Genomic DNA, 12,208 nt, shown 5'->3' on the forward strand with positions numbered 1-12,208 from the left:
GCATATTTAATAATTTCAAGGAAAAATTATTTGGTCGCCCTAAGGTAATAAATTAGGCTAACTATACAAAGCAGACTTTATATCAAACAGATATGTTAAAGTTTTCACATTAACGTTACCTGAAGTTAGCAATCTAACCAGCATCTCACTGGTTACGTTTACCTCTTGGAAGAGCACCACTGAGAATTTATATGACACACACATCCTCCGTGAGTGGCCCTGACTGACCGCAAGGCTTTAGAAACGCGTTTTATTTCACCGCCCGTGTTAACAGATGACTGCCTGTGCAAAGTTGTTTTACATCATAAAATAATCACGACGAAGTGTGCTGATAAACACGAAGTTACCGTGAATAACTTGGGATGTGTGAAATCCTACCGCGACCGCGCTACTGAAACCCTGTGCAATTCTGCAATGCGCCCCGCGGACGGATGATGCTTGAATCTGGGGTTACCAATATAATCCGTGAATGTAGACACATTTAATACTACCAAACAAAAAATATAAAAAACTGAAGTCACTTACAACAGTTGTGGATCACTCCGCTTGCCTTTAACATTAATCTCCTCGACCGTTGATGCGGCTCTGAACATTTGAAATTTACAGCAAAATTCGGTAATTTGAGTCAGACCTACACGTGACCCCAGAATGCATTGTAGTTTACAGCAATATGCTGTATTATTAAAAAACAGTCTGCGGCTTTAAAATAATGCTGTAATTTTTACAGCAATTCATTACAGTGTAGATTCAGTGGTAGCAGAGATCAATATATCAAAGAAAATACAGAAGTGATCAGATAGAGCTATGTCCTTAATAACATTGGATGAAATGTTTAGACCCCTATTGATGATTAAATCTAGAGTGTGTCCACCTTTGTGTATGGGTCCATGCACATGCTGAATCAGGTCACAAGTTTTTAGAACCATTATCATTTATTTCGTAGTTTTGTTTTCTGTGTTATTCATGGGAATATTAAAATCCCCTGCAATAGCAAAACAGTCAAACTCTGAAGAAATCATTGATAACATTTCTGTGACCTATTTAACAAAGGCTGGAGAGTATTTTGGAGGCCTGTAAATAATAAAAAGAATGCGTGGAGCACCTTTCAGAAAAATCCCTAGATATTCAAAAGACAAGTATTGACTAGTTGACACTTGCTTGCATTGATAGACATCTTTAAATAAAGTGGCTTCACCTCAACCTCTCCTAACAGTGTCCTACATACACTCATGAAAATAAAGTTATGAGGGGCTGCTTTATTTAGGACTGTTGCACTGCAGAAGCAGAACACGATAATAAGACAAATTTTACACGAAAGACATTTAGACTGCTATGTGTGTGTTTGAACGCTGAGAACTGATCGCATGCTTTATATGAGAACTGAAAAGTGGAGTGTGCACAAGAGAGCACCGCTATCAGCTCGATTCTGCCTATCCTGCCTTCACTAACTATAAATTAATCGACAACAATATGTGACTCCTGGGGAACTATACATCTGGTCACCTCATCCCTACCCTTTCGGGTGCTAAGGCAATTGTTTCAGATCGCTAGTTCGCGTTTTGTTAGTCTATCCATCCACTGCAGCTGCCATATTGAGAATAGATATGGGATGCCCCTTATCTGTTTGCAATCCAATGACAGCGACACACATTTTTTTAGGACAAGACGGTACCCTATTGGATGTATTTTGAATGTCCGGTCCCATCTCGTCTTGTTAACGAAGACGGCATATATTTTGTCATAGTTTTTATCATTAAATATTAATTTTAGCTCGTCAACGTCTCATCTTCATCACAGAAAAAAAAATGTGTTAACAAAATTAACGGGGTGGTAGAATACCTGTATTCACAAGCCTTGTCATAGTCGAATCTGGGATAGAGGATGCTACGGCAGCAATATGAGAAACTTGTGACAATCTGATGTCTCGTGTTCCTTTGGGTCCCGCTCCCTGTTTGTGCCATCAATTAGTGTGGTGATCAGTTTTGGCTTGTTTCTCTAAACTGGGTATAAACTCAGAAGATTCATGGAACTCCACGGCTGTATGTTGAGAGGATCCATGACGTTGGCCTGCCAAGTGTTCCGCCTGTTTTGAAAGTCTAGCAAATAACTTTGTTTAAAGAACCACAAAATGCATTTTCTAATTAAATGACGTGGCGCTGGATGGGGAAATCCAGACTGAAACTAGCTCCTTGCATTGCATTGCGCCAGGTGTATGATAAGGCCCAGTATCTTTTTGATATTGTGGGCAAATCTGTCTGACCTCTGCATTACTTGAGGATGTGCTAATCGCCTTCCTGATATTGATGATCTTCTCAAAAATGAAGGAAGCGAACTCCTTGCATTTGCTGTCTGAGAGCATTTTATTGGGAATCTAAGCTAGTTTTAGCTCGTCAACGTCTCATCTTCATCACAGAAAAAAAAAAAAAAATTGTTAACGAAATTAACGGGGTGGAAGAATAACAGTTTTGGCTTGTTCCACTAAACTGGGTATAAACTCAGAAGATTCATGGAACTCCACGGTTGTATGTTGAGAGGGTCCATGACGATGGCCTGCAGAGTTTTACGCCTGTTTTGGAAGTCCAGCAAATAACTTTGTTTAAAAAACCACAATCCTCTTTAGAAGTTTTCAGCAATTCATGCAACAAGTATATTCAATAGGAGGCATTTTCTCTCTCTTCTGTTTGAATATAGGCAGTTGTTCTCCCATCTCGGGAATATAAGCTGCTGGCAGTGGGAAGCAAAGTCTTCTTTTTGTAGCATTATTCCAGTCCCAAAGTTTTTATTTTTATTGTTCGTGCCAAAAATGTGTTGTTTGAGCACTGTGCTGATCTGCTGAAGTAAAAATCTAAGTAAAATCTGCGAAAAGTACAGATATAAGAAGCAAAGGGCAGAGCAGTCCGAATGGTAGCAAAGCCGGAAGCAGAAATTATGTGTAACTTGGCATCCTCTCTCTCTCTCTCTCTCTCTCTCTCTCTCCCCTCTGTCAATTTTTTTTTTCAATTCATATTGCTTTATTGGCATGACATTCTTACTGTAGGTACATATTACCAAAGCATTGTACATGACAGAATAAAAACTAAAAAAAAAAAAAAAAAAAAAATAATAATAATATATAAAATACATCCAATATTTAACATATGTAAACATTAAAGGTACTACTAATGCAGATGTGTTCACTCATTACCTCCTTATTTTGTGGCATTTATAAATATGATGTGCTACTAAAGAGGAAGTAGGTCTTTCACCAAGTAATATTCTTAATTTGTCATTTGTCATCATGGAGTGATTATTGGAACTCAGGAATTATTTAGTCATCTTTTAGTGTAAAGTGAGTATTTTAAGGACATGACATCTCTCTAACCCCCACCCCACCTCACCCATCTACAGTACTTCAATAACCATTCATCTGACATGAGCCAAGAGCAGTCACACCATGGCCTGTGCGATATCCAAAGCATATTGTTTATCATGACAGCAGTGTGAAGGGGAAGTCCCCAGAGAAAATAACTCTCTACTGATGCTTTGTGGAGGATATCTAAGCCATATGCAGTCTTTGCCTCTTACTGGCTCTGTGCGTAAAATGGCTATGTGCATTAATAAGCATACCATGATAAACACACATCACATTCATTCATCATTGCAGACAGTTTTCAGCAAACATTTTACATACACCCCAAATTGCAAGATGCATCTTTAAACTGTATTCCTATTTGCTTTTTCTCAGTTGTTTGCCATGTGTTTTGCACGGGCCTACCAAGAAATACCTCAATACCAGCACAGAGACCCTGTGACATCTAAGGTGCTGCTTTGTGACCAGTGTCCACCCGGAACAGCTGTGAAACACCACTGCAGCACAAAGGAACCCACTGTTTGTGCCCTCTGCCCAGAAAAATGCTTTGCGGAGCAGTGGCACTGGGGAGACAGCTGTCAACATTGTACATCTGTCTGCAAGGAAAGACAGATTGTACGAAGGGAATGTAACAGCACTCATGACAGGCTCTGTGAGTGTATACATGGATATTACCTATTGGTGGAATTTTGTGTCCGACACACTGCCTGTTCACCTGGCTTTGGTGTCATTGTGCAGGGTAAGTACACTTATTATCTGTCACCAATGTGCTAGCAGATTACACTGAAAAACTTTAATGCTGAAATAATTTACACTGATATACTGAAACACTTTACTTTCTTAGATCATCTCAGTCCATTTTAGATGTAATTATTATTATGGAGCTTATAATCATACTTAATGATAAAAATAATCATAATAAATAATAAACTTGAGATTCAGCCAGTTTTTTCTTTTTTTTCGTTATTTTTTTTTTTTATCATTACAGTTTTCTTCATCGTTTTATCGTTGCAGTATTCGTCATGTACTGTGTAACCCGTTTCAAGGTTAATAAATCACATTTATAAGGAATTAGAATTCAGTACATTAACAGTCAGCCACTACCTCCCTTAAGCTTTCAATGGCAGCTGGTTTAACATTTGGCACCCTGAACATGTTGTCAGGGTGCTTGATAATCATTCTGTACTGTATGATGAGACATTAAGAAATATTCACAGTGGCTGAATTCCAGCAAAAGAAGTGTAAGTGAACAGTCCCTGTTGGAAATAAGAGAGTGACTGACATAGAGTGTGACTGACGTAGGTTTTCATTAAACGGAATGACATTACTGGTTGTTATAATACTCTAGCTTGAGTCTAATAGAAATGATCTCAAAAAGGATGTAAAAAAAACTATATATATATATATATATATATATATATATATATATATATATATATATATATATATATATATATATATACAGTATATAATCCATAACTGTACCGATATTATTATAGTATTATTATATTAAACAGTGAAGATGGCATGATTATGGCTCTTATTTATTTCCAAATGCAGTTTGGATTATGTTACATTATTTGTGGGATTTTCAGAAAAATATGAATAAATTAATTTTCTGTAGGCCTGTCTCATTGTTAAAGGTGCATTAAGGGGTATATATTAATACATTAGATGGTGACTTAATTATTTGTTAATATTTCTGATATTTTATAGATTAGCATACCATTAACCCCAATTATACATTTTTTATAATAACTTGTCCTGCACCATTTGTGCTATGGACATTAATGATATCTCAAATAATGACACTTAATAAAGAGTGGTATATTATTACTATTCTAAGCAATCAAACATTTGAATATTCTTTGTAAATAATAAGACACTGAAATCACAATGACTCCTACAGGGTCATTTAACTGTGTTCTAACTTATGTGGACAGAAGGTTATTGTGGAATATTTTTACAGAATTTGCAATAGGTATGTACACAGATAAATCTTGTTCTAAAGTAAATGTATTATAAATAAAAAAAACACATGCCAGAAGGTATCATTTAGCTTAATAGATTCCCAAAACATCTCCTTAAATGTGCTTTCCAGAGAACGTCTCCATTACAGCCAGTTCTTAAAGAAGCTAGGGCAACATTCTCAGAATCAATTCTTTGAAACAGACATACTATTCTATGTTTCCTACGGTGCCCGTAAAGTGGCTTGTTCGGTTTACTCAGTTTTGTCGTGGCCACGAAATAATAAGTCGTGGGAACGTGATAATATGTAGTGGTCACGAGATATTAATTTGTGGGAACGTCATATTATGTCGTGGCCACAAGATCATTTTGTCGAGGTAACGACATCTTCATGATGCTATGTTGAGGGAACAACATCCATTTCTCGTAGAATTAAGAAATTATTATGCATTTACATTTCATGCATTTATTTCATTTTATGTTAATGTCGAGTGAACTCTATTATTTACAAAAGTATTCAGAATGTTAAGAGATCGAAATTGAAGCAAAAAATAAATGAATATAAACTAAATAAAAAAATATAACCAATAATAATAGGTTAATAATAATAATAATGTTCACATATTATGGGGGAAAGACTATCAGTTAATGGACTTGCAAGACTGTAGAATAAAAAAAGTTTTTATATTTTATTATGCACTTTATGTAATATTTATTTATGATAAACTTCATGTGAATGCTGACGATCGCATTTAATACAGCCTGGTAGCCAAAGCGTATAGTAATATAATAATTACTTAATTCTAAATAAAATATTAATGAATCCATCTCTGATTATCCCTGGTTGCTATGGTCACGCAGGTTTGTTTACGCATTAAACTCGTGGCCACGAGAAAAACATGTCGTTCCCTCAACATAAGAAGTCGTGGCCATGAGAATGTTGTTCCCTCAACATAGCATCTCGAGGCCACGACATGAGGATGTTGTTACCTCGACAAAATTATCTCATGGCCATGACATAATATGACGTTCCCACAAATTAATATCTCGTGGCCACGACATATTATCACGTTCCCTCGAGTTATTATTTTGTGGCCACGACAAAACTAAGTAAACCAAACAAGTCATCTTACGGGCACCGTAGTATACTATGTATTTATTATTATTATTATTATTATTATTATTATTTTACATGATTGCTACTATGATGTAAAACATGTTGTAAGTTTGCTTTTCGGCACTTATTTATGCAGTTTTTAATAAAAAGTGTGAAACTATTAGATAATGTTTTTTTAATTTATTTTTTTGTGCAAACATTTAGGACATAGAATTTATGCACAGTTAAAGAATGAGCCCAAAAGTAAATATAGTACATATAGTTCCTCATTAAATTTCTAAATTCATTTACATAATTAAACTCCACCAATAGGTCATATTCAAACTCCATTGATAGGTCAAATTCTGTTTAGTCATTTATAGATCTGACTCATTTTTGACCTAAACAAGAGTGGCTGGTTTCTGTTAGTCATGTGTGAATGACAAATGTCTGGTATTCCTTAAATAGTCATCTCTAATTCTTGTTAGAAAACTCTCACTTCCTATATTTCATACACATGGGTGTTCAGCTTGAATTAAACGAGATTCATTTCAGATATTACAGTATTTCCATAGAGGGTACATCCTTAACATTTTGTGTTCTCAAAAAACTGAATGTAGGAGTTTTAGTATGATAAAAATAAAAATAAATCAGCATATATATATATATATATATATATATATATATATATATATATATATATATATATATTTTTTTTTTTATTATATATATATATATATATATATATATATATATATATATATATATATTTTTTTTTATTTTTTTTTTTTTTTTTTTTTTTTTTTTTTTTTTTAAAAGTAAAGATGTTCTTAACTGTTTGTTCTGTACTCTTCATGCTCATGCTTTCAATATTGCATTAGACCTGCATTATTGCATTGGCAGTATGGACCAGAAGTTATGTTTCATTGAATAGATCCTGAGTCATGTTCTAACATACTAACATTCCTAAATTCCACTACAGTATATATTAAATATACCCTTTTAATATAATTTAAGACAAAGCAGTATAAAACAGAACTTGAACAATGTAATATAACAGGACAGGTTTATTTCAGTAGTATGTTATTTATTCAAAAGAATGACATGAATATGCCTGCTTTGCATAGTAGACTTAGATTTTGCTATTCAAAGTTTTCTATATTCTAAAATAACATCAGTTGTGTATTGAGAGTGTATGTTTATGTCCTGCAGGGACACCAGAGAGGAACACCTTGTGTGAGAAATGTCCCCAGGGTTATTTCTCCAGCACATCTTCAACCACTGAACCATGCATACCCCACAGGAACTGCACTCAACTAGGCCTGAAGACTGTAAGACCAGGTACAGCCACCCATGATACTCTGTGTGATTCTGAGAATAAAGAGTTCACTTTTGACTGCTCCAATCAACACACAGAGTGTCACAATGGTAAGCAACATTCTTGTCCTTGTTTGATTAATTAAAAACATTGTTTGATTTGAAGAAAATTACTGCCAATTTTGGTAGATAATGGACAAAATTTTTAACAAATACCTGATGCCGCATTTCCACCTAAATCACCCAGAACAGTTGTACCAGGAACTTTTTCCACAGGAACTGTCAGATGTCAGAAGGACTAGCCGAGTTGAGACTACTCTAGGCAGATACATGAACACGGAGTTCCCACTGATCGCGTGGACCTGATCGTCTCCAAAATCGGCGCAACAAATTTTTAAATAGGCCCTGTCTTTATATATAAACCGCGAATTTGAGTTTTAAACAACTACATTCTCATCTAAAATACTTTTAAAACTACATTTCATGACACAATAACAGTAATATTTAGAAAATTATCTGAATAAATAGTGGTTGAAATCACAATGCTACATGAACTCAACCAATCATCATATTCAGTCCCTGAAAGTTCCGGAACTTTGAAAAAGTACTACTTTGCCAGCAGGGACTTTCTGACGGCGTTTTTTTTACCTGGTACTTTATTTCAATCCTGGTTCCTGTGGTGAAAACACACGAGTTCCAACCCAAAGTCCCTATCTCCTGGGAAAAGTTGAGATACACTGCTAGGAATTGCCCTCTTGGGCTCTGTGACTGTGTATTGCAAGGGTGTTGAAGATGACTGGTGTTCTCCAACACACTGTAGGACTCTTTGTTTGTTCTGGGCCCATATTAGAACAATCCCCTTACCTTGGCCGACTGCTTTTCTGATAGAAACTGCAGAGAAAAAAAACATGAGCAGTATAGTCAACATAATTTAGCAGTTGCATGATTTGTGTTTTTTTTTTTTTTTCCGTAAAATTTAAGAGGTCGCATAGTCAAGTCAGAAACTAAAACCAAGATTGCCCATGCTATTAATATACCCTCATTCAAATGCCCTTAGATATACATTATAAATTTTTTATTATTAACCCTCTGGGGCCTGATGATGTTTTGGGGGCCTGGAGAAGTTTTAACATGCCTTGACATTTGTGCTTTTTAACATATCAATGGCTAAAGTCTAAAAACACTTTAATCAGCGCAAACTGGACTACAATAATAGGTGAGCAGCATGTATGTATTAGGGATGGGCGTTTTCCGCAAATATCACATTCGAATATTTGAGCTCACAAAAAACGAATATTCGTTTATTTAAATTAAGTTTAATGAGACAGATGTTATTTTTCAGCAACATTTATCGTTTCCGTCATTTTTGAACAATCTTACACACAATAAGCTTGAACATTACACATCGTGTTTTGTAGCTGAAAACCTTTAACAATGCGTGCAAACAAACAAAAGTAAAGATTAAGGCCTGCAGCCTGCGTTTCCGACGAGTGGGCATTGCATCCTCTTCATCATTGGTGGCGGCGGCTGCATCCGCACCATTTGCATCAGGAAAATGTTTTCATCGAGAAACCTGAGATGTTTGTGCCGAGGGTCTAGGGTGGACGTGAGAAGAGGAGTTTTCACTGCATTCTCCAATTTAGAAGTGTTTATTCGTTGCTTGAGAGATGCCGCAACAGTGTTCTTGAATTCGGTCACATTCTGTGATTCTCCACAGCATATTTGAAGTACTGTAGAAGACCACAGTTCTTATTCAATCATTTTTTTTTTGCTTGCATACATCTTCAAATATGCCGTGGAGAATCAAAGAAAGTTTTATTGTGGACTTTTTTTAATCTTTTTTTATGGCAAGCAAAAATATAGAAAATTCAAATATAATTTTTATTAATCGAATAATTAGAGCAGAGCGAATATTCGAATGTTCGACTATCCGTGCACACCCCTAGTATGTATATGATTTTGCTTTTGATAAAACAACATTTATTCGTGGTTAGTGAAAAACTACAATTTTGAAGTCATCGAAATAAGGCCATAATAAACATACAGAGCATTTGTTCAAAATAACTGGATCTTGTAGCTTAGAGTTTTTGCTTCAAAACAATGTGGAAATCATCTTGTTAACTTGCTCACAGAAAACGATATATTGATTAAAATCTTCTAAGACACTTTTTGAGTAGAAAAAGTCTATGCGAGAAGGCATCATAATGCTGTGATTCCCACCTGAGAAAACAAAGGCCTGCATAATGAGCTGCATTTTGAGCTTTTCAGTCTGGTTTCTGACTGAGAGAGAAAAGAGTTACAAGAAAGAATGTGTGGACAAAAGAAATTTGTAGGGCTGGTAATTTAGACCTGGTAATACAGACCATTACGGACTATAAGCCCCCACCACGGATCTGTAACAACAACTTATCTCTGCTGAACGAGCTGAACACGTTCTTTGCATGCTTTGAGCAACAAAACAGCACCACTGCACTGAAGACTTCAACTCCTCCAGTCCACCAGGTGATGACGCTGACCCCAGACAACGTAAGGAGATCCTTCAGCAGGATCAATGCACGCAAAGCTCCGGGTCCTGACAACATCCCTCGGCGTGTACTGAAAGACTATGCAGAAGAACTCACTGATATCTTCACAGCAATTTTCAACATCTCACTTAATCAGGCTGTTGTTCCCACATGTTTCAAAACTACCACCATCATTCCAGTTCTGAAGAAGCGATCTCCATGCTGCTTCAATGACTACTGTCCTGTTGCACTTACTCCCATCCTCATGAAGTGCTTTGAACGGCTAGTCATGCTCCACATCAAATCTGCCCTTCCCCCCTCCCTGGAATCCTTCCGTTTTGCATATCAGTCCAACCGGTCTACCAATGATGCCATCGCCACAGCTGTTCACTCAGCACTCACACATCTGGACAAAAAGGATTCATACGTCAGAATGCTGTTAATAGACTTCATAGACAGTTCAGCATTCAACACAATCATCCCTCAACAGCTAATTCAAAAACTGATCCAGCTGGGGCTCAACACTTTGCTGTGCAACTGGCTGTTGGATTTTCTGACTGGAAGACCTCAGGCAGTACAGGTCGGCAGCAACACATCCAGCACCATCACACTGAACACTGGGGCCCCCCAAGGATGTATGTTGAGCCCCCTCCTCTTCACTCTGTTGACCCATGACTGCACACCGACACATAACTCCAACCTCTTCATTACGTTTGCGGACGACACGACTGTGGTGGGTCTTATTAGCAACAAAGATGAGACAAACTACAGGAGCGAGGTGAGCCGCCCGGCCGGATGGTGCAGTGACAACAATCTCTCTCTGAACGTGGAGAAGACGAAGGAGATTGTTGTAGACTTCAGGAGAGCACACACACGTTCCTCTGACCATCAACAGTGCGACTGTGGAGAGAGTGAGCAGCTCCAAGTTCCTGGGTGTGCACATCACAGAGGACCTCTCCTGGACTGAAAACACAGCAGCACTGGCAAAGAAATAACAGCAGCATCTTTACTTCCTCTGCAAACTTAGGAGAGCCAGAGCCCCACCCCCCATTATGTATATCTTCTAAAGAGGCACCATCAAGAGCATCCTGACAAGCTGCATCACTGTGTGGTATGGCGCCTGCAATGCGTCCTGCCGAAAGACTCTGCAACGCATAGTGAGAGCAGATGAGAAGAATTGGTGTGTCTCTCTCCCCTCACTGCAGGATATTTATGGAACTCGTCTCACCCGCAAAAGCCCTCTGCTTCACATGTGATCCCACACACCCATCACACAGCTTCTTCAGTATGCTGCCATCAGGGAGGAGACTGCGGAGTCTCCAGGCCAGGACCAGCAGACTGAAGGACAGCTTCATCCACCAGGCTGTCAGGAAGCTGAACTCGCTCCCGAACTTGCCCCCTTGCCTCTTCTGCCCCAGGCACCCCTGAACTATGAATAATGTTATCTGTATGCACTGGGGTCTGAGAGTTACGCAATTTTGATTCTCTGTATGTATGTACTGTACACGTGGAAGAATTGACAAAGCAGACTTGGCCTGACTTGACTTAACACGTTGATTAGATTAATTAATTATTAAGAAAAATAACTTGTTAAAAGTATTAAAGCATTTAATGACCTGCCCCGCCCCAGACCTGTGTGGACCAACTGCCATTTCATACAGTCAACTGATGACTAATATGAGGCAGAGCAACAACTACCTGCTTGTTACAGCCTAGAGAACATCCCTTAAATTCAAGTTATAGGGCAAAATGCCCCTGTTTGAAATTTTGTCTCATTTACATCACATTGTTAAAGAGCCACACAGATGGGAAATCAGATATTACCTTGTATGTTATATTACAGTGTATGATGTAGCTGTCCATCAGTGTAAACAATGTGCAAAGTAATTAAACCAAAAAGTACACAATTTATAAAGTTATTGGCTTCTAAAGTAAGGAGTCGACTCTGAATCGCTGAAACGAGTCGTTATAGAT

General features: G+C 37.4%; 1 protein-coding gene across 1 annotated transcript in view; it reads left to right on the plus strand.

Moving 5' to 3' along the window:
- LOC113092971 (tumor necrosis factor receptor superfamily member 11B) overlaps positions 1-12,208 on the plus strand; it is a 56,951-nt gene that overhangs the window by 18,542 nt on the left and 26,201 nt on the right. Inside the window, exons 2-3 of the mRNA XM_026258775.1 lie at positions 3,725-4,088; positions 7,626-7,841. Of these exons, the coding sequence (XP_026114560.1) occupies positions 3,725-4,088; positions 7,626-7,841 (580 nt within the window). The remainder of the gene's footprint in view (positions 1-3,724; positions 4,089-7,625; positions 7,842-12,208) is intronic.

This window comes from Carassius auratus, unplaced genomic scaffold (assembly GCF_003368295.1).
Source record: "Carassius auratus strain Wakin unplaced genomic scaffold, ASM336829v1 scaf_tig00214794, whole genome shotgun sequence".
NCBI lineage: Eukaryota > Metazoa > Chordata > Actinopteri > Cypriniformes > Cyprinidae > Carassius > Carassius auratus.